Raw genomic sequence first — 22859 nt, 5'->3', positions numbered from 1 at the left:
TTATTGTGGACCTGGGATTCCTGGGAGTGCATTCCGATGAAGATCATCAAAGGTAAGTGAATATTTATAATGCTATATCTGAATTTTGTGACACCTCTCCTTGGTTTGAAAATGGCTGTATGTTTTTCTGTGGCTAGGTGCTGACCTAACATAATTGCATGGTGTGCTTTTACTGTAAAGTTTTTTAAAATCTGACACAGCAGTTGCATTAAGGAGAAGTTTATCTATAATCGTATGTATAACACTTGTATGTTAGATCAATGTTTATGATGAATATTTCTGTAATTTGATGTGGCTTTCTGCACTTTCACCGGATGTTTGTTTGAGACCAATGCATTTCTGAACATAACGCACCAATTTCAAATGAGGTTTTTGGACATTAAGATGAACATTATCGAACAAAACACACATTCATTGTCTAACATGGAGTCCTGGGAGTGCCATCCGGTGAAGATCATCAAAGGTTAGTGATTAATTTTAACGCTATTTCTGTCTTTTGTGACACCTCTCCTTCTTTGGAAAATGGCTGTATGGTTTTCTGTGGCTAGGTGCTGACCTAACATAATCACAGTGTGCTTTCGCCGTTTAGTTTTTAAAACATCAGACACTGTGGCTGGATTAACAAGAAGGTTATCTTTAAAATGGTGTATAGTACTTGTATGTTTGAGGAATTTTAATTATGAGATTTGTTTGAATTTGGCGCCCTGCAATTTCACTGGCTGTTGGCGAGGTGGGACGCTAGCTTCCCACATATCCCAGAGAGGTTAAAGTATTTTTACCTATACTTTACACCACTGCATCTGATGCAGCACTCCGTTTCTCTCCTTCTTGGTCAAATAGCCGTTATACAGCCTGGAGGTTGTTGAAAAAAAAATTATAGTCCCACTAAGTGCAAACCAGATGGCTGCAAAATGCTGTGGTAGCCATGCTGGTTAAGTGTGCCTTGAATTCTAAATAAATCAGACAGTCACCAGCAAAGCACCCCCACACATCACGCCTCCGTGTTTCACGGTGGGAACCACACATGAGGAGACCATCCATTCACCTACTCTGCGTCTCAAAGACACGGCAGTTGGAACCAAAAATCTAATTTGCACTCATCAGACCAAAGGACAGATTTCCACCAGTCTAATGTCCATTGCTCGTGTTTCTTGGCCCAAGAAAGTCTCCTTCTTATTGGTGGCTGTTAGTGGTTTCTTTGCAGCAATTAGACCATGAAGGCCTGATTCACGCAGTCTCCTCTGAACAGTTGATGTTGAGATGTGTCTGTTACTTGAACTCGGTGAAGCATTTATTTGGGCTGCAATTTCTGAGGCTGGTAACTTTTTAATGAACTTATCCTCTGCAGCAGAGGTAACTCTGGGTCTTCCTTTCCTGTGGCGGTCTTCATGAGGGCCAGTTTCATCATAGTGCTTGATGGTTTTTGCGGCTGCACATAAAGAAACTTTCAAAGTTCTTGAAATGTTCTGTATTGACTGACCTTCATGCCTTAAAGTAATGATGAATTGTCGTTCCTTTGCTTATTTGAGCCGTTTTTGAAATAATATGGACTTGGTCTTTTACCAAATAGGGATATATACTGTATACCTTGTCCCAACACAACTGATTGACTCAAAAGCATTACGAAGGAAAGAAATTCCACCAATTTAACTTTTAGTCACATCTGTTAATTGAAATGCATTCCAGGTGACTACCTCATGAAGCTGGTTGAGAGAATTCCAAGAGTGTGCAAAGCTGTCATCAAGGCAAGAATCTATAATATAAATGATATTTTGTTAAATAAATCACTTTTTTGGTTACTACATGTTTCCATGTTATTTTATAGTTTTGATGTCTAAACTATTCTACAATGTCGAAAATAGTAAAAATAATGAAAAACCCTTGAATGAGTAGGTGTCAACCTTTGACTTGTACTCTATATACAGCGCATTTGGAAAGTTTTCAGACCCATTGACTTCTTCCACATTTTTTTACGTTAGCCTTATTCTAAAATGTATTAAATTGTTTTTTTCTCCCCTCAATCTACACGCAATGCCCCATAATGACAAAGCAAAATCTGGTTAACACATTTGATTTAATTTATAAAATAAAATAAAAAAACGGCAATATTACATTTACATAAGTATTCAGACCCTTTACTCAGTACTTTGTTGAAGCACCTTTGGCAGCGATTACAGCCTCGAGTCGTCTTGGGTATGACGCTACAAGCTTGGCACACCTGTATTTGGGGAGTTTCTCCCATTCTTCTCTGTAGATCCTCTCAACCTCTGTCAGGTTGGATGGGGAGTGTTACTGCACAGCTATTTTCAGGTCTCTCCAGAGATGTTCAATTCCAGGCTCTGGCTGGGTCACTTAAGGACATTCAGAGACTTGTCCCAAAGCCACTGCTGCATTTGTCTTGGCTGTGTGCTTGGGTCGTTGTCCTGTTGGAAGGTGAACCCCCCCCCCCCCCCCCCCAGTCCAAGGTCCTGAGTGCTCTGGAGCAGGTTTTCATCAAGGATCTCTCTGTACTTGGCTCCATTCAGCTTTCCCTCGATTCTGACTAGTCTCCCAGTCCTTGCCGCTGAAAAACATCCCCACAGCATGATGTTGCCACCACCTTGCTCCACCAGAGGGATGGTGCCAGGTTTCTTTCAGACATGGCACTTTGCATTCAAGCCAAATAGTTTTTATCTTGGTTTAATCAGACCAAAGAATCTTGTTTCTCATGGTCTGAAAGGTGTCTTTTGGCAAACTTCAAGCGGGCTGTCATGTGCTTTTTTGCTGTCTTCTGTCTGGTCACTCTACCATAAAGGCCCGATTGGTGGAGTCCTGCAGAGATTGTTGTCCATCTGGAAGATTCTCCCATCTCCACAGAGGAACTCTAGAGCCCTGTCAGAGTAACCATCGGGTTCTTGGTCACCTCCCTGACCTGACCAAGGCCCTTCTCCCCCGATTGCTCAGTTTGGCCGGACCGCCAGCTCTAGGAAGAGTCTTGGTGGTTCCAAACTTCTTCCATTTAAGAATGATGGAGGCCACTGTATTCTTGGGAGACCTTCAATGCTGCAGATATTTTTTTTTTGGTACCCTTCCCCAGATCTGTGCCTCGACACAATCCTGTCTCGGAGCTCTACGGACAATTCCTTCAACCTCATTGCTTGGTTTTTGCTCTGACATGCACTGTCAACTGTGGGACCTTATATAAACAGGTGTGTGTGCCTTTCCAAATCATGTCAAATCAATTGAATATACCACAGGTGGACTCCAATCAAGTTGTAGAAACATCTCAAGGATGATCAATGGAAACAGGATGCACCTGACCTCAAATTCGAGGCTCATAGCAAAGGGTCTGAATACTTCTGTAAGGTATTTCAGTTTTTTATTTTTATGTGAGCTAACTTGGATTAGCTAACACAACATGCCATTGGAACACAGGAGTGATGGTTGCTGATAATGGGCCTCTGTACGCCCATGTAGATATTCCATAGAAAATCAGCCGTTTCCAGCTACAATAGTCATTTACAGCATTAACAATATCTACACTGTATTTCTGATAAGTTTGATATTTAAAAAGTGACCCCAAACTTGTGTGCGTGAAAAATAAATAAATGTGTGTGAATGTATGTATATATATATATAACACACACACTGAACAAAAATACAGTTCATATAAGGAAACCAATGTAACGGCGTTCTTCGTTTGTTGAAAGAGAGTCGGACCGAAATGCAGCGTGGTGGTTAATCATGATCTTTAATGAGGAATTGGTGACGATACATGAAATAACTAATAAATACAAAAACAACAAACGGAACGTGAAACCTAATTACAGCCTATCTGGTGAAACTACACAGAGACAGGAACAATCACCCACGAAATACAAAGCGAACTCAGGCTACCTAAATACGGTTCCCAATCAGAGGCAACGAGAAGCACATGACCCTGATCGAGAACCGCCTCAGGCAGCCAAGCCTACACTCAACACACCCCTAATCAACCACAATCCCAATGCCTACAAAAACCCCCAATACGACAACTCAATAACCCATGTCACACCCTGGCCTGAACAAATAATAAAGAAAACACAAAATACTAAGACCAAGGCGTGACAACCAATCAATTTAAATAAATGAATAATTTCCAAATATTTGGATTTCACATGACTGGGCAGGGGCGCAGCCATGGGTGTGCCTGGGAGGGCATAGGCCCAACCACTTAGGAGCTAGGCCGACCCACTTGGGAGCCAGGCCCAGCACATCAGGAGTTTTTCCCCACAAAAGGGCTTTATTACAGACATACTCCTACAGTACATATAAGGAAATTAGTCAATTGAAATGCATTTATTAGGCCGTAATCTATGGATTTCACATGGATGGTCAGGGGCGCAGCCATTGGTGGGCCTGGGAGGGCATGTGTAAGTATGTCACACCGGCTCCAGTTCCCCGTCCCGTACCTGTCATATGCGTCTGTTACCATCATTACGCGCAGCTGCGCTCATTGGACTCACCTGGACTCCCTAACTTTGTTGATTTGTCCCTGCATATATGTCTGTTCCTCTGTGTTCCCTGTAGTAGTATTGTTTGTTGTGTTTATGTCCAGACGCTTTCCTTGTTCCGCTGCATGTCCGTCTATATTAAATAGTTCTGTGCCTACTTCTCATGTCCTGCGTTGAGCGTTACAAAGTATGTACATACGTATGTACATACGCACATGTCTGGATCTGAATACGAGAGTGTGTGCTGCTCTCTGCACGTACACGGCTTTGAGGATTAGGAGAGTATGTATGAGAAACAAGCCACACTACCAACTCCCAATACACACATCCCCCTCTGCCCAGTGCTGCTGTGTAAAGAGATTGATTGAGTTCATTAGTGGGTTTGACTGCCTCCCCCTTTGTTTCATCTCTCTGTTTCTGTGTCTTTGATCTTAGCGGCTCTGATTAGCCAATCAGGGGCTTAGATTTTGACCTGCCCCCTCCTAACCTGACCCTGAAAGGGAGAGCGAGAGTGCATATGAAAGAGAGAAAAAAATATGTTAAACTGGTGTCAAGGGCAAAGAAGGCAGGGGATTGTAGATCTGGGTCAGGTGAAGAGAGGTTGGCGGGAGGGAGGGTTGGTCTGGTTTGACCCCAGCTAGCAGAAGGTGCACCAGTTACCTGTGGGGGATCATCTGTAGAAGATTCACCCACTCTGCATACAACCCATAGGACTGCCTAGACGTAACATCTCTTACACAACATATCAACATACCTGTGTGTCTCCTGTCAGAACGCTGGAAACGTCCTTGTTCAGAAGCAGATATTTCCCAGTTGGTGAAATACACCAATTACACGCTCTCTCGCCTTTATTCATCCCTCCCTTTTAGTGTCTTGGGTATTAGTATTATCTGAAGCTGGATCAAAGCCGCTCTTTGAGATTGAGGGAGGGTCAGATTTCTCTTGTGTGATTAAGTGACTGATCAAATAGATCTAACTGTACCATGCACTCATCCTCGTTCTCCCTCTCTCTCTTACTCACTCCATCTAGAGGCTGAAGGGTGAGATAGCAGAGGTGACAAATGAAATTGACAACCTAGGCATAACCGACGAAAGGTGTGTGTGTGTTTCCATGTCCTGTTATTGCCTTAATATTTGATTGTGTGCAACTCTACTGAGTAATGTACTGTATGTACTTTGTGTGGTGTTGGGGGAGGGTGTAGACACCATGGTGATGGCGGTGGGTGTTGGGGGAGGGAGTAGAATCATCCTTAGTGAAGTGTCCCCAACCTCCCCACCCACTGACCCATAGTATTGGTGATGATGTCAGTGATCGTGTGTGCTTCTCTCATTGAAGACGCTGATGGGTCTGGGACAGTGGTCGCCCCAAGGCTACAGACACTTAAATGGGTTAATGGGGCTGTTCATTGCATGTATGATGTCTTTAGAGAGCATAATATAACTCTATTATGAGCTCTAAAGACTCTAAAAAGCCTTTGTAAACCATTCATAAAGCTTTTATACACCTTATAGATATACCCTTTCTACATGTTATAGGGCATAGACACTGAGTGTACAAAACATTATGAACGCTTTCACTTGGTCGGTCTATGATTCCTTGTCACTTGTTAAATCCACTTCAATCAGTGTAGATTAAGGGGAGGAGACCGGTAAAAAAAAAAAAAAGTTTACAAAGGCGTTACAATGTTCTAAAGGCCTAGTGCTGAGCGATTCCGTTCTTTTTGAAGTCTGTTTTGGTTCGATTATTAATAAATAATCACGAATTTCTATTTTTGGTTCCGATCATTTAAAAAACAACATTGACGCGTTGTGGGTTGAATGCTTTAACAACCCATAATAAAAACAATTTCATAAAAGCCCATGATGGTACTGCCTGCTCATGATTTTTTTACCTAGCAGGCGTAAAAGAAACCCAGACCAGACAAGTAACAGCACAATGGAGTATGATCATTGTAGTTAGTTTAGTGCACAAAAGGTGATAGTTATGTAGAACATTGGCCTGTTGGAAACTACATCTCACAGTTCGGACATGAGAATTACTCTAGAGAAACTACGGCGCATTGAGTTCACCATAAAAAAATAAAAAAAATGCAATTCTAATAATTGAACTGACTTCGGTCAATTTTAAAAACAACTAGAAATAACCTACATTTCTGTTAATCGCTCAGCAATACAAAGGCCATTTGAGTTGTTTTCGAAGGCTCTATGCATGCGTTATACTGACTTCAAGTGGAACTGACAGCGTTTTAACTACTTTGCAGATATTACACAATCCTATCAGTCAAAAATATAACATTCCCAGTTTGTTAAAAAAAACTTTATAAGAGTAAAAAAAAAAAAAAAGGTTCTATTTGACTCAACATTCCATGACGTACACTAAGGCATTGTTGGAGAATAGATGGATGCAGTTCAATGCTTTAATATAATTCACCAATACATTTCTTGGTAGTCCCCAAAAATACTGAATTTGAACAACTAGTTAGCATAGTTTGTAAATTCACTCTGCCTATCTACTCCGAATAATTTACACTCGTCTGAGTGTGCCAGAGTGCAGACTGAGGTATTTAAGAATGCGCGACACCAGCTGAATATGACCGGTGTCAGTAAATTTGGGCAAAAAAAGGTAAATCGTCTGGAATGCTGCGTTCTTTTGTTTGAGTCTGGAAGTAGCTAGCAAGCTAGCAAACTTTTGCCAGTTAGCTTGGGTTCTTGACTGCTGTTATGAGGAACGCTCAGATTAACCCTACTCCTCGGCCAGTGTCCAGTGTTAATCGTGCAGTGTACGCTCGGAGAGCGACACACTCTGTCTGTAAATTCAATCTGATAATGCTCTGAATTTACGAATGACTCCGAACACACTGGAGGCAGAGGCAATCTATGAACGCACCCTTAGCTAGTTGTGTTAGAGTTGCGTCAATTCTAATCTGGTATCAGGATAAATATGACATTGAGTCACCGATTGTATACTATGTATTTTTTATTAGCTAAGCAATAAGTGGTAAATGCAAATTTCGTATATACGGGCTCTCTGTCCCACCTCGCAGGGCAGACAGAGAACTGACTTGTTCTTGACAAAGATATTATAAATATACTCTGACAGAAAAAGTTCCTGCTTCCGAGCCGGCCTGTCAGAGTAGAGACTGGGCGTGGTTTAGACTCACCCAGCCTATCGTTGATTGTTGTCGTACGAGTTGGTACCAGCCCCCGGGCTCTCCAGTTGATAAATGTAACTTGCTGTGTCGAGTATCTATGCGCTCATTCCCAAGATACCGTTATCACATATCTGGTTTCTGTTATTGTTAAGTTTGAGTTCTAACAAAAAACAGTCTGTGGTTTGCTACACTACGTTCTGTATGTGTCCGTTTTTATGTTATTCTGTATTTTTCCATCATGAGAAAGGCCCATGGCCCTGAAACTGTTAGCTGACTTGAAACATTGTTATGTTGCATAACACCTACATGCATCCACACAAGCCAACAGCAGATAATATTCAATCACATATATGGTAACGGGCTATAGTGCATAACACAGAATCCTCACAGTTGTCAGTCAAATGTATTTGGCATTGATCAAAATTAATAGGCAGGCAGGCAATTTCCCATTCAAACGTAGGTTTGGACAATCATACATAGGTAGGCAAGCTGCAGAAGGACGAGCAGGCTACTATTCCCCATCGTTTATCAGTGCAACTAGCTGAACATGTTTGAGAGGGTTTTTCTAATGTCCCCTTAGCATTAGTTGTTGATCTTGTTGATGGGCATAAGTGAGGGAGAGAACTTACTTTTTACATGGTTGTTTGATCAATAGGACTGTAAAGTTCCCAAATGTAAGAGGACTCTTGTGATATTACACCGAACAAAAATATAAGTGCAACATGCAACAATTTCAAAGATTTACTTTGTTACAGTTCATGTAAGAAAAATCTGTCAATTGAAATAAATTGGGCCCTAATCATCTATGGATTTCACATGACTGGGAATACAGATATGCATCTGCTGGTCACAGATACCTTTTAAAAACAAGGTACTGTAGGGGTGTGGATCAGAAAACCAGTTGGTATCTGGTGTGACCAGACCACCACTTGCCTCATGCAGCTCGACACATCTCCTTTACATAGAATTGATTCAACGGATGTGCGAAGTTACTGGATATTGGTGGGAACTGGAACAAGCTGTCGTACATGTCGATACAGAGCATCCTAAACAACCTCAATGGGTGATGTCTGGGGCCATGCAGGCCATGGAAGAACTGGGACATTTTCAGCTTCAAGGAATTGTATACAGATCCTTGTGCCATTTTGTTTTCTGTGTGACCAACATGTTTTTATCATGCTGAGACGTGAGGTGATGGCGGCAGATGAATGGCACGTTAATGAGCCTCAGGATCTCGTCATGGTATCTCTGTGCGTTTGTTGTCTGTAGCTTATGCCTGCCCATACCATAACCCCACCGTCACCGTCTCAGACATCAGCAAACCACTTGCCCACACGGTGCCATACACGCTATCTGCCCCGTACAGTTGAAACCGGGATTCATCTGTTAAGAGCTCTCTCTACCGCACCTGCTGTCTCGAACTCTGAATGATCGGCTATGAAAAGCCAACTAACACTGACCTGTTGCACCCTCTACAACCACTGTGATTATTATTATTATTTATGAACATTTGAACATCTTGAACATGTACTGTTATAATCTCCACCCGGCACAGCCAGAAGAGGACTGGCCACCCCTCAGAGCCTGGTTCCTCTCTAGGTTTCTTCCTAGGTTCCTGCCTTTTTTCCTAGTCACTGTGCTTCTAAATCTGAATCGCTTTCTGTTTGGGGTTTTAGGCTGGGTTTCTGTAAGCACTTTGTGACATCAGCTGATGTAGGAAGGGCTATAGAAATACATTTGATTTGTCTTCTCCAGCGTGCCAGTGGCCATCGACGGTGAGCACGCAGATGAGCTTCCCTGAGACGTTTCTGACAGTTTGTACAGAAATTCTTTGGTTGTGCAAAGAACAGTTTCATGGGGTGGATGTTTAACCATGCTGGCATGGCATGGTTAACAGATTTAATTCTCTAAAAAGATGTTGGAGGCTGTTTATGGTAGAGAAATGAACATTCAATTCCCTGGCAACAGCTCTGGTGGACATTCCTGCAGTCTTCATGCCAATTGCACGCGCCATAAACAATTGACATCTGTGACATTGTGTTGTGTGACAAAACTGCACATTTGAGAGAGGCCATTTATTGTCCCCGCACAAGGTGCACCTCTGTAATGATCATGCTGTTTAATCAGCTTCTTTATATGCCATACCTGTCAGGTGGATGGATTATCTTGGCAAAGGAGAAATGCTCACTAACAGGGATGCAAACAAATTTGTGCACAACATTTCTGAGAAACAAGCCTTTTGAGGGTGTGAAACATTTCTGGGATCTTTTATTTCAGCTAAAGTGGGACCAAAACTTTACATGTTGGGTTTTTATATTTTCGTTCAGTGTACATATTTGCAGTAATCCATTTGTTTATTTTGTGGCTTTTGGCGAATGCATTGTAATGCGCTGAAGTCGCCCTTTTGCTACTGCCTGCAAACACACAGTCCAGTTCAAAGTGAATGATGGCAGGCCCGTATGACAAATGGCTTGTTTGCATAAAGGCCTAATGTACATCTGATTGGACTCCGGTCCTGGATGAGACAGATGGTTTTATTACCTGCAATGTCTAATTGTCCAACCCACGGCCGCTTTCCCACTCTATATTGCTATAGAATTTTCACAAATGCCTTACTATACGTCATTCCCAAACATTCAAAACAATTATGGAAACGTGAAACTCACCATTATTTAAGCACTTGCTTGTCAGAAAATGTTTTTAAAAAAAGGTGTCATTCTTGCAGGGGGTATATATGAACAGATTTGAATAAGATTTCATGTTGCTAAAACACTGTCAGTTCCACCTTAATGACTGTTGTGTCTGTAGGAAAAGCATGCAGAGAAACAAGCAGGTGTCCATGGGGTGCAAGAAGTTCAACATGGACCCAAAGAAGGTGAAGCCCAATCGTAAACCAGCCTCTATCACCCACTCTGTTCTGTGATTGGTGCTCTGGCTGTGGTTCTGTGTTCTGATTTGACTGTGTGTACAATCAATCAGGGGATCCGGTTTTTGATTGACAGCGGTCTGCTGAAGAACACCAGTGATGACATCGCCCAGTTCCTCTATAAAGGGGAGGGGCTAAACAAAACTGCCATCGGAGACTATCTGGGGGAGAGGTGAGAAACGGGAGAGTAAAAAGAGAGTGAGAGTGTGGGAGAGACATTGAAAGAGATTGATGGATGAGCTATTAAGTGGGTTAATGCAAGGATTCCCAAACTCGTTCCTGTTTTTTTGCCCTAGCACTACTCAGCTGACTCAAATAATCAAAGCTTGATAATGAGTTGGTTATTTGTATCAAATCTAACTTTTATTTGTCACATGCGCCGAATACAACCAGTCTAGATATTACCATGAAATTCTTACTTACAAGCCCTTAACCAACAGTGCAGTTCCTGAAGAGTTAAGAAAATATTTAGCAAGAAACAGCTGTGAAGTGCTAGGGTAAAAAACAAAACTGGCACCAAGGGGAGGCTCCAGGACCAGGTTTGGGAAACTCTGGGTTAATGCATTCTCAACTCAGTGATATTGATTTGGCCCATTTCTTTCTGGACACATACATGTGCTGGCCACAGAGAGGAGGCAAGGATTAGGAGATTATAGATTGAATCTATTAGATGATATTTGGTTATGTTTCTGGTTTCATAGCTTTTTTCTGATAAATCTCCTTAACTTACCTAGGTCCTGTTCAGTTGGCAAGAAACATTCGGATATGGAATGAAACATGAAGAAACCGCATTGAACTTGTCCAATAAGAAACACTACTTTTCGGTTTCAAAACGTTTAACTACAGTATTCCCTACTGAATGCAACGCTGATCTAGTCGCTTTTATCACCTGCATACTGTTTCTGTGTTTCTGTAGAGAGGATTTCAATCTTGAGGTTCTACAAGCCTTTGTGGAGCTGCATGAGTTTACTGACCTTAACCTGGTCCAGGCCCTCAGGTAACACATACACATATGCTCACCATACACACACACCACACTCTCTTATGTTTGCATGTCCTCTCCCCCAGACAGTTCCTGTGGAGTTTCCGGTTGCCAGGTGAAGCCCAGAAGATCGATCGCATGATGGAGGCGTTTGCCCAGAGATACTGTCACTGTAACCCTGGCGTCTTCCAGCACAGCGGTATAGAAAGGCCACCGCACACACACACTTGCATGCACACACATACGCAAGCATGCTCACACACACACACACACACACACACACACACACACACACACACTAACTTCCCCGTCCATCTCTGTGTTCCAGATACGTGTTATGTGTTGTCGTTTGCTGTGATCATGCTGAACACCAGTCTCCATAACCCCAATGTGAAGGACAAACCCTCCCACCAGAGATTCACCACCATGAACAGAGGAATCAACGATGGCGGAGACTTACCTGAGGATCTACTCAGGGTATCTATCAATCTGTATCTCTCCCCATCACTCTCTCCATCCCTCTGTTTTTCTACCAAACTCTCTCTATTCCCCTCCCTTTTCCTTTACCTGTCCCTCCCTCTATCCATAGTATACTAGGATTGGCTGAGGACCTGAGCCCTATACTATGTATGTGGTTTGAGGAGTTAGCAAGGTAACTTTGGTCAGTTCTGAGTTCAACTCTGGATAAATGGTACCATGAAAGTCGCTCAACTTTTAGCCAGGTCAATTTCTATGGCAACGAATCCTTCTGAACTAACCTGCTCCCGGGCAGGTTTGAAGCTGTGCCGTGCCATTTTCCCTGCATTTCCCCACACGTGGGCTGGCCCCCTAGCAATTCGAGTTCTAGCCAATGAGCTTCAGCCCCTTGTATTTTCAGAGACAGCTTTTGGTGCTACTTTACAGAACTACGGGCTAAAAAGTATACAAAAGTACTGGGGCATCTATTTTTAATACTTTTATTTAATAAAAAATGGTGCTCATGATAAGCACACCAAAGACAGCATTAACGATACGTAATAAGAGACTGCTCTTCAACAAGCCTATATCACACTGAATTTGCTAGATGACTTTTCTTTCATTTTGATTTCGGCACAAATTAAAATGTGACATTGACTCGCCCATGGCTTGATGTTTCAGCATTGTCTCAATGAAGAGTTTGGCTTTCGACTAGCCACTTGTGACATGCATGCACAGTTACAAGCCTGCTAGAGTTAGCGGCGTCGTAGTACGGATAAAGCCTGAGCTGAAATGTGAAGCTAACTGAAGCTGGTTAACTTTAGAAAACCCTGAGTAGATCTAGCTTCAATTGTAGTATACCCCCATTCTGTGTTTGCATCAAATGTCTTGTGATCTCTTTCTCGCCCTCTCGCTCTCTTTCTTTCCATTCCCTTCTCTCTTTGTAGAACCTGTATGAGAGTATAAAGAACGAACCCTTTAAGATCCCAGAGGATGATGGGAACGACCTCACACACACTTTCTTCAACCCTGACCGGGAGGGCTGGCTACTCAAACTAGGTAAGTGTCAACTTTGCAGTTTACATTAAGTGGAGAACAGGACAGCCAGTTTTATTGATGTTGCCACTGCTCTCTGGTGGACAGATGCAGACCTACACTCTCCAGTTTGGTCTTCTCAGTCATACATATATTGAACAAAGATATAATGCAACATGTAAAGCAGGGGTACTCAACTCTTACCCTACGAGGTCCGGAGCCTGCTGGTCCTACCTGATAATTAATTGCACACACCTGGTGTCCCAGGTCTAAATCAGTCCCTAATTAGAGGGGAATAATGAAAAAATAAAGGGGAACTGTCTTTGAGGTCCAGAGTTGAGTTTGAGGGATGTAAAGTGTTGGTCCCATGTTTCATGAGTTGAGAAAACAAATCCCATAAATGTTCCATATACACAAAAAGCTTATTTCGCTCAAATGTTGTGCACAAATGTGTTAATATCCCTGTTAGTGAGCATTTCTCCTTTGCCAAGATAATCCATCCACCAGAGGTGTGGCATGTAAAGAAGCTGATTAAACAGTGTGTAACAGCAATTAAACAGCGTGTAACCACGCCAGCCAGGACCTCCACATCCGGCTTCTTCACCTGTGTGATTGTCTGAGACCAGCCACCCGGACAGCTGATGAGCTGAGGAGTATTTATGTCTGTAATAAAGCCCTTTTGTGGAGAGAAACTCATCCTGATTGGCTGGTCCTGGCCCACCCAGGGCTGTGCCCCTGCCAGTCATGTGAAATCCAAAGATTACGGCCTAATATATTTTATTTAAATTGTCTGATTTCATTATATAATCTGTAACTCAGTAAAATCGTTGAAATTGTTGCATGTTGCGTCTTAATATTTTTGTTCAGTATAGAATAGAGCCTAATTATGGTATGAAATTAGTAGAAATATTAATGGCTTAATGTAGTTTCTTTTGTCTTTTTTCTTCATTTGTTTTGTTTGGGTGATTTTGGTCTCCAGGAGGTATGTAAATGTATATGTCTGGATTGTAAACTTTACCCTCCCCAGCCTGTATGTGCTTTGCTTCAGGGTGCTGTTTCCCTACTGCCCACCGCTCTGTCCAATTACAATCTACTGTTAACTATGATTTCATTATAAAGAATGAAATGGTATTTAATTGTTGGCAAGATGTGCTTTATCTGCTCTGTGTTACTCATGCTGTGAGGTCCTAAGGTTATCAACCTCTAAACGCAAACAACCTTTAAACGTAACCCTACCATCCAATCAACATGCCATCTAATTGCATTGTGTTCATGGTCGACTTTGTTGTCGTCATGATGTGCCTTCTGAGAAGCATGACTGCATTAAAGATGACCTGGAACACGCCCATAGGCTCCTGCCTGGTACTGGCTGATGTCTGTGCTGCCATCTGTCTGGAGTGCCTAGGGGCAACTTTAATCTTTGCATTTAGCTTCTATGAATCCTGATTGAACTGACCTTTAACCCCCTCAGGAGGGCGTGTGAAGACGTGGAAGAGACGATGGTTCATCCTCACAGACAACTGCCTGTACTACTTTGAGTACACTACTGTGAGTACACTACTTTGAGTACACTACTGTGAGTTTCTTTTTCTGTCATGCTTTTTCTCCATTGGTTCCTTTGTATCAATTATGAGCTATAACCTTCTCTCCCTCCAGGATAAGGAGCCTAGGGGTATCATCCCTCTGGAGAATCTTAGTATTAGAGAGGTGGACGACTCTAAGAAACCAGTAAGTTACTCTCTCTCCCTCTCTTTTCCTGTGCTCGTTCTCCTGCCATTCTCCCTGTTTCCTTTTAGAAGCCTCTGTCACACCTCCCCCCCCTTCTCTCTCGCTCTCTCTCAGAACTGTTTTGAGCTGTTCATCCCGGACCACAGGGATCAGGTGATCAAGGCGTGTAAGACCGAGGCGGACGGACGCGTTGTCGAGGGCAACCACACCTTCTATCGAATCTCTGCCCCCACAGCTGAGGAGAAGGAAGAATGGATCACCAGCATCAAGTGAGATCTTGGCTGTCCAAATAACCTCTTCTTCTTTCTGAAGTGTACACACATTCACTACTCCGCACAAGTTTAAAAGCATTGGATTGGTGTAGACATGGGCTAGGGGGACTTATACCAGTAATATCCTTTCATATCCATGAAGGAAAGTGAACAAGTGCACACTTTGGGAGAAAGGAGAGATATTTGGGACACAACCCTTCTCTTATTTCCATCCTGTCCTGTTCTTGATATGTACGATCCTGTTCTAGTCCCAAGCCAAATGTAAAATCAATATTGCTCTCCCCCCTCTTCCCTGTAGAAAAGCCATCAGCAGGGACCCCTTCTATGAGATGGTGGCAGCCCGGAAGAAGAAGGTGTCGGCTCTGACTAGCCCGTAGAAAGGCCCCAGGCTCCAGCACTTCAGCAGGAGAAGCAGCAGACCTCACTCTACTCTATAGCCTAGTGTCTATGGACCTGAACTAAAGGAATTACTAAAGGAACTATAGAATTATGTACATAAGAAAGCAGAATGTCCCCACAATCTGAAAGGTGGAAGCTGTCATCATATTGATTACATGTTGCATTCTTCAGATACACAAACACTGGAGGGGAAGGATTTTGAAGGGGCACGGGTTTAGGATGGAGATCAGGATGCAGAGAGGATTGGACCTCCTTCAGCACCCTCTACAGGAAGTTACATCATGCAATATTTTGCTTTGATATAAAATGAACAGAGAAAGGTGCCATTAACCTCTTTACATAAACCTCTTCTCATAGTGCTGTCATTACTACAGAGCATCATCTCTTTCTGAATGGTTCCCATAACAAACCACCAGTGTTTCCTCTCTCGCTCTCTCCCCTTACGGGTCGAGATGATACTTTGCTGTTTTGTTAAATGTTTCCGGGACATTGGCCTGTCAGTGATCCGGGGGGTGAGATATGGGAGCTGATTCGGCACAATATTTTTTTTTTAAATACTGTCTCGGCCGAAAGCCTTGTTATGCCATCACTGTGTTAGTTCTGCTCTTAATTTAGTTTCTTGTTTTGATACCTCTGTTACTACAACTGCACAGTCATGTGGAAGGAGGTGGTATGGAGGGAGGGGAGAAAGATATCAAGAAGGGGAGAGGGAAACAAAGGATCGTAAATCTATCACTACTCAGGTTGAAATATTCTGTCTCTTATTCTGATATTGTGATGAGTACTTTTGCAGAAGCAGTAAATTTGCAGGGAAGGATCATTTTTATAAAGACCTTTCACAGTGTTATTATACAGTTGTATGCTGTCTGTTACAAATGTGTTGTCTTATAAGATGCATTTCTGTCATCAATGACCCCTTTGGAGGGCTGTGTTTTTGTTTTTCATTGGCAGATAAATTCATCAGTAATTTTATGTTTTAAGTTTATGAAATGTAAATCAAGCTTGAATTATTTGTTTGTTTATCAATAATACATATAATTTCTTGTAAAGTTGTTTTGTATCATAAAGGTTTGTGCCTCTTTATGCCATCATATGTTTATTTATTTGATTTCAGTTAACCAGATCTCAGATTTATTAAATCTCATGTTAATCTCATATTTGCTTTCTTTGTTTAATATTTGACTTGATAGGTGAAGTTAGCACACAACTTTAGAGATGTTTTGCCATTGGACTTAACCACACAAGACAGAAATTGGAGACAGCCATAGAGATCCACCTATGGGCACAGCAATGATAGGGTCCACATTCAATAGCTCGAGGCTTTAGCGCTGATTGACAGTCCAAACAAAAACCGTTAGGAATGGGTGAACACTGAGCACGAGGAATGTATTTCACATTTGATTTCCAACGTTTTGTCAGTTGTAGTTTAGCTTGGTAGCTAACGTTAGCTGGTAAGATTAACGTACACTGAACATTAAGGAATAGCTAGCAAATAGTTGACTGTGGCTGTCAAACTGTATGATAACATGGAGGGAGAAGATCAGAGGATCGTGTTTTTACAGAACGTGACTTTAAAGGCGCTAAAGTTGAAACCTGACAAATGGCAGAAGTTTATTGCCGGGGAGGAAACCCGAGCTTTGATCGGCAACTTCATTGAAAAATCCGACATCAATAGCCTTGTTATTTCTCTAAATGCTGCATCCCAACTTGTTTGCAGCCTTGAGTTTCCGCAAACAATTAAAAACAAAGCTGTATATTTTATCAAGAAAGATAAAGAAGTTATTACAAAAGACAATATAAAGAATGTATTTATTGGAGACGTCGCGAATTCCCCAGTGGACGCTACAATCGGCGCAATTGAGGGGGTGAGTAATGTTAGGCCAGGCCGCCTAGCTAGCCCAATGTCAACTAGTCTACAAGCTAATGCTTGACTTGGACTGAAATAGGTGCCGGTGTTGGTGCCGAACCCCCCCCTGACACAATTCCCTCCCCCCTTTGCGTTTTTCATTTCTGCAACTTGCTTGCTAGTTGAGATTTCTGCTCTTCACTCTGTTCTCAATTTAGCCTACATTTCACAGATTTTAGTAGCAGCAAGCATTGTTGTCTGCAGTTTTTGGTTTGGCTATTTGTTTCAAGTGTATGTGGCGGTTTATATTTAACGGTACAGTTGAAGTCGGAAGTTTACATACACTTAGGTTGGAGTCATTAACTCGTTTTTCAACCACTCCACAAATTTCTTGTTAACAAACTATAGTTTTGGCAAGTCGGTTAGGACATCATCACACAAGTAATTTTTCCAACAATTGTTTACATGTTATTTAATTTATAATTCACTGTATCACAATTCCAGTGGGTCAGAAGTTTACATACACTAAATTGACTGCGCTTTTAAACAGCTTGAAAAATTACAGAAATGATGTCATGGCTTTAGAAGCTTCTGATAGGCTAATTGACATCATTTGAGTCAATTGGCGGTGTACCAGTGGATGTATTTCAAGGCCTACCTTCAAGCTAAGCTAGCTGTGTGGCAGGTAGCCTAGTTGTTAGAGCGTTGGACGAGTAACCAAAATAGTTGCAAGATCAAATCCCTGAGCTGACGTTCTGCCCCTGAACAAGGCAGGTTGCCTTACCAGTTTGCCTGAACAAACTGTTATTGCAAATAATAAATGGTTCTTAACTGACTTGCCTAGTTAAATAAAGGTTAAACAAATATTTAAAAAACTCACTGCCTCTGCTTGACATCATGGGAAAATCAAAAGAAATCAGCCAAGACCTCATTTTAAAAATTGTAGACCTCCACAAGTCTGGTTCATCCTTGGGAGCAATTTCCAAACATCTGAAGGTAGCATGTTCATCTGTACAAACAATAGTACGCAAGTATAAACACCATGGCTTAAGGACAAAGCCTTGACCTCAATCCTATAGAAAATTTTTGGGCAGAACTGAAGAAGCGTGTGTGAGCAAGGAGGCCTAAAAAACCAGACTCAGTTACACCAGCTCTGTCAGGAGGAATGGGACAATTTATTGTGTAAGGATACCTGAAACGTTAAACAATTTAAAGGCAATGCTACCAAATACTAATTGAGTGTATGTAAACTTCTGACCCACTGGGAATGTCATGAAAGATATTAAAGCTGAAATAAATCATTCTCTCTACTATTATTCTGACATTTCACATTCTTAAAATAAAGTGCTGATCCTAACTGACCTAAGACCGGGAATTTTTACTAGGATTAAATGGCAGAAATTGTGAAAAACTGAGTATAAGTGTATTTGGCTAAGGTGTATGTAAACTTCCGACTTCCACTGTAGGTGCAGGAACTGCACAATATTTTTGAGCTAATATTCTAGCTACAAGAGGAATTGGAGCTCAAGCAGTAGCTAGAACATTTGAGGTGCTGGTACTCATTGGACTGGTTGTAGCTATTGATAAATTAAACGGTCGCTCATAAATTTAACAAGTGTTTCTCCAGATTGCTTACCCTCTACACACCAACAAAGACAACACCAGATGCTGGCCCAGGGTGGTTTCAGATGATGTGTCTCGCCATGCACACAAACTGAAGAATGAAGTGTTCGTCGTTGGAGGTCAAATCAAAGGCAGAACATTCCTGCCATTACCAGCAAACGCAGATGCTCTTGAAGATTCAGAATACACCTACCGGTATTAAACTGTCACCTCCCCTAATGTCTCAAATCGCATAATACATTGACCGTTGAAAATAAACAGTGCATTGTCTCCTTTCCCCCAATGCAGGCTCTCTTGCTCCATTGACAGTAAGTTGATGCATGCCTTTGAGACGGTGATAATCGACTGGACTCACCAGGTGACAGAGGTTCTTAGTAAAGACTCTGCCCAGCCGATCCTGGATGGACTGAACCCACTGCCCAGAGTGGAGTTTGATTTCTGGAACAACAGACTCGTGAACCTGGAGTGTATTTATGCACAGGTACCCTATTTTACAATATGAAAGATGATATTGTTGTTTGAAACGTGTGTCTTTGTGCGCTGTCAGTGCTAGGAGCTGTCCATGGTTCTGATTGGGTTAGGCCAACAATAGGTGGTGTTGAATCGACAGCGAAAGGGGACCTGCATTAGCAGGTCAGGATTCAATCAGATCAAGCACTAATCTAGCCTGATGACTCACACAAAATTATTCCCCTGATCTGACATTCTATACATACTTTAGTCTGAGACTGCCATCATTGAAGTTGTTTGTGGTGACGAGGGGCGTTTGTATTGTCATAAGCGATTGTATTGTCTCTAGCCGATCAGAGTATCAAAGCCAATGACACATTTTCAAACCGCCACTTTACCCACCTGTGTTCTGGCTCTCTCCCAACCCATCGTTTTCTGTACCGATCAGACGACCCCGAATGGGCTCGCATTCGGTGAAGGGTTGGGTAGGTACTCAGATCTAGCTAGACTCATTGCGGAGAAGAAACTAACGTCCGTGGGTGTGGCGTAGCGTTTCGTCGGAGAAAGGAGACTGGATAGCCAGTAATAACCAGTGTTGGCTGACAGCTGCATAGCAGTAATGGTGCACAACTGCATGGTTTGTGGAGATGACTCCGACTCCTGTCGTTGGAGTAAAAGGAGTCAACTCTTGCTCGACTCCAACTCCTGTGATTGGAGTAAAAGGAGTCGACTCTTGCTCGACTCCCGACTCCTGTGGTCGTAGTTGAAGGAGTCGACTCTTGCTCGACTCCCAAAATATTCTGAAGCAGATGCGCATACATGTACACATCACCTCATTATTGCAGAGTCGTACTAGGAAGACTACATCTGCGTTCTAGAGGACTGATGCCGCCCACTTGCTCATCAACTTAGCCTATAAAATGCCTATTTTGTTTGAATTTAGAAGGTGATGTCTAGGAGCTAGAATAGTTCAGAGATATTTCTGCTGTGCGCAGGATCCCATTGCAGACGTTGCACTCTACGCTGATAAGCCTATTCTTTGCCATGTTATAGCCCTAATCAGACAGGTATTACTAGAGACGCTGGTTGAATGTTTACACAGTGTGTTCAATAAAGACATGAAAACGTATAATTGTTTGTCTGTTATTAGTTTAAGCACACTGTGTTTGTCTATTGTTGTGACTTAGATGAAGACCAGATAACATTTTATGACCAATATATGCAGAAATCCAGGTAATTCCAAAGGGTTCACATACTTTTTCTTGCCACTGTAAATTGATGGTGTGATCATAATCATTATTTTAGCGATCCATGGTAGATGTCCTTCCTAATAACAATGTCCACATCCTGCTGACATGAGCTTCTGAAAACCTACAGGAAGGTAGCTCTCCAGGAACAGGGTTGGAGAACCCTGACCTAGGACATCAACAAGCAGCCAGGGTTTCATTAAATATGCTTTAGAATTTATTTATTTTTTGCACATTTAGGCATAATTAAACTGATGCATTTGGCGACGTTCAACTTCAATTCACTGGCACAATGAATAATAGCTTAGCCATACTCATTCGTAGCCTGGTATATACTTTTAGTCAATTTACGAGGCATTGCAAGACAAGACGTTGCGAGATATACAGATTACCAAGATATAGCCTATGCGCACGGTTCCGACTGTCTGTCTACCTGCACTTATCCCCTCTCTCCCTCACTGGCTCCCCTGCTCTTTCTTTTTGCTATGAAAAATGCTAGTGTGTGTTTGGTGTTCGGTCTGTTGTGTGTAGAATAGCTCAGCCTACTCATTGATAGCCCCTACTTTAGTGAACTTGTGTGAGACATTGCGATTGTTCGACATTGCGATGGGTACAGCATTGCGATGGGTACAGCATTGCGATAGCCAATACATCTTTTGATTACCGATGTACAGTTCTGACTGTCTGCCTGATGGCTGTCATGCCTACCAATGGCTGTACCCTTCCCCTCTCTCTCCCTCCCTTTACCGGTAAAGATGCAATAGTTTGTTCTCGGATGTAGACAATGGCAAATAGTTTCCTCCGTTGCAGAAATTCTGAATCTTATGAGGCGGAATCGAAGCTTGACACCCACAAATGGAAGTCGACACCGGGAGTCGGCGGGCAAGGAGTCGAAGAATTTATTATTTTGGAGTCGACTCCCCATCACTACATAGCAGATGTTTTGGTGGTGTCATTCACTTTCAATGGAAGGACAGCGATAGTGGGCTGCTGAACAGGACGGGACTCTCGAAATTAGAAACAATTAAATTGGCTAGTTCAGCTGTCAAGAAATGGGCAGGTTGTAACTTGATCCTACTGCTACGATTGGATAGAGCAAGGCTGTATCTCCGCTCCCTTTCACATCTCCCCATCGCTCATATACTTGCTTCTCATATCACTTGCTGCTGTTTACTGCTACTATGAGAACTAGCTCAATGGCGTAAAGCCACAAATGTGAATAATATTTAACAAGGAGAGCGAGAGTAGGAAAAAAGTTAAAACAATGATGCACGTTCTGTTTGAATGATTGAAATCTGCCCATAGTTTGAGAAGTGAGAACACACACACACACTGTTCTTGGTCCATAAACATGTAGGAATATTCTTAGGTAGCTAACCCTATTGACAACCTTTATTTAGGCATTTTAAAACACTTTATTATTTCCCTATTATGACAATCATCTATTCCGACTATCAATTGTCAATTTACAGATACGATTGTGGCTGGTCGATTTTGGTCACTGTCAATTCATCCAGTTCTTAATACTGCACCTTTCTGTTGGATAATGATCTAGCTTGCTGCTGCAGATTTTTCCAGCTAGACATTCCTCTGCATTGTGCAGGTGGTGAGTGGCAGCTGGCATAGCAACAATTTCGCTATGTAGAGGGACTATCGGCTTAGCCGATAGAGAAATGCCGATAGACTAGAAAATGCCAATATCGGCCCGGCTGATTATCAGTCGTTCTCTTGTCCTTGGACCTTAAGGAGAAACGGTAACTTTAGCCAGCAGCATACCACCCTGCATCCCACTGCTGACTTGCTTCTGAACCTAAGCAGGGTTGGTCCCTAGATGGGAGACCAGATGTTGCTAGAAGTGGTGTTGGAGGGCCAGTAGGAGGCACTCTTTTCTCTGTTCTAAAAAAAAAAGAAAGCCATTTCCCTGTGTAGTGTGCTGTATTTTGGAGGGGTTGTTGAACAGGTGTCCTGACTGTCTGTGCTTATTAAAGATCCCATGGCACTTATTGTAAGAGTAGGGGTGTTAACCCTGGTGTCCTGGCTAAATTCACAATCTGGCTGTCATACCATCACAGTCATCTAACCATCCCAAGCTTACAATTGGCTCATTCATCTCCCCCGTAACTATTCCCCAGGTTGTTGCTGTAAATGAGAAAGTATTCTCAGTCAACTTACCTGGTAAAATAAAAATAAAAACAGTTGGCTTCTTAAGAGTACATTCTGGGCTAGGTATGAGCTGACATATTGATGAGTTGCTGCTCCTGTGTTACAAAC

The 22859-nt window shown here is 42.3% G+C and overlaps 2 protein-coding genes across 8 annotated transcripts in view; both read left to right on the top strand.

Moving 5' to 3' along the window:
- The window catches only part of LOC109889435 (cytohesin-1), a 51542-nt gene extending 34965 nt beyond the window's left edge, over window positions 1-16577 (top strand). For 3 of the 7 annotated variants that reach the window (XM_020480858.2, XM_031805263.1, XM_031805264.1), the window contains exons 3-13: window positions 5503-5567; window positions 10433-10499; window positions 10604-10722; window positions 11467-11547; window positions 11619-11731; window positions 11861-12009; window positions 12936-13047; window positions 14495-14571; window positions 14680-14751; window positions 14866-15020; window positions 15322-16547. In XM_020480858.2, the coding sequence (XP_020336447.1) occupies window positions 5503-5567; window positions 10433-10499; window positions 10604-10722; window positions 11467-11547; window positions 11619-11731; window positions 11861-12009; window positions 12936-13047; window positions 14495-14571; window positions 14680-14751; window positions 14866-15020; window positions 15322-15400 (1089 nt within the window). In that variant the 3' untranslated portion in view covers window positions 15401-16547. Of the gene's footprint in view, window positions 1-5502; window positions 5568-10432; window positions 10500-10603; window positions 10723-11466; window positions 11548-11618; window positions 11732-11860; window positions 12010-12935; window positions 13049-14492; window positions 14572-14679; window positions 14752-14865; window positions 15021-15321 lie in introns of all 7 variants that reach the window. The other 4 variants (XM_031805266.1, XM_031805265.1, XM_031805267.1 and 1 more) reach the window with 2 other exon arrangements.
- A 133-nt stretch (window positions 16578-16710) lies between these two features.
- LOC109889439 (dynein heavy chain 17, axonemal) overlaps window positions 16711-22859 on the top strand; it is an 80397-nt gene continuing 74248 nt past the window's right edge. Inside the window, exons 1-3 of the mRNA XM_031804569.1 lie at window positions 16711-17287; window positions 18896-19086; window positions 19180-19372. Of these exons, the coding sequence (XP_031660429.1) occupies window positions 16949-17287; window positions 18896-19086; window positions 19180-19372 (723 nt within the window). The 5' untranslated portion in view covers window positions 16711-16948. The remainder of the gene's footprint in view (window positions 17288-18895; window positions 19087-19179; window positions 19373-22859) is intronic.

This window comes from Oncorhynchus kisutch, linkage group LG25 (genome assembly GCF_002021735.2).
Source record: "Oncorhynchus kisutch isolate 150728-3 linkage group LG25, Okis_V2, whole genome shotgun sequence".
In the NCBI taxonomy this organism is placed as follows: domain Eukaryota; kingdom Metazoa; phylum Chordata; class Actinopteri; order Salmoniformes; family Salmonidae; genus Oncorhynchus; species Oncorhynchus kisutch.
Note: the sequence above shows the minus strand (reverse complement) of the source record. Positions and strands in the feature narration are given on the sequence as shown.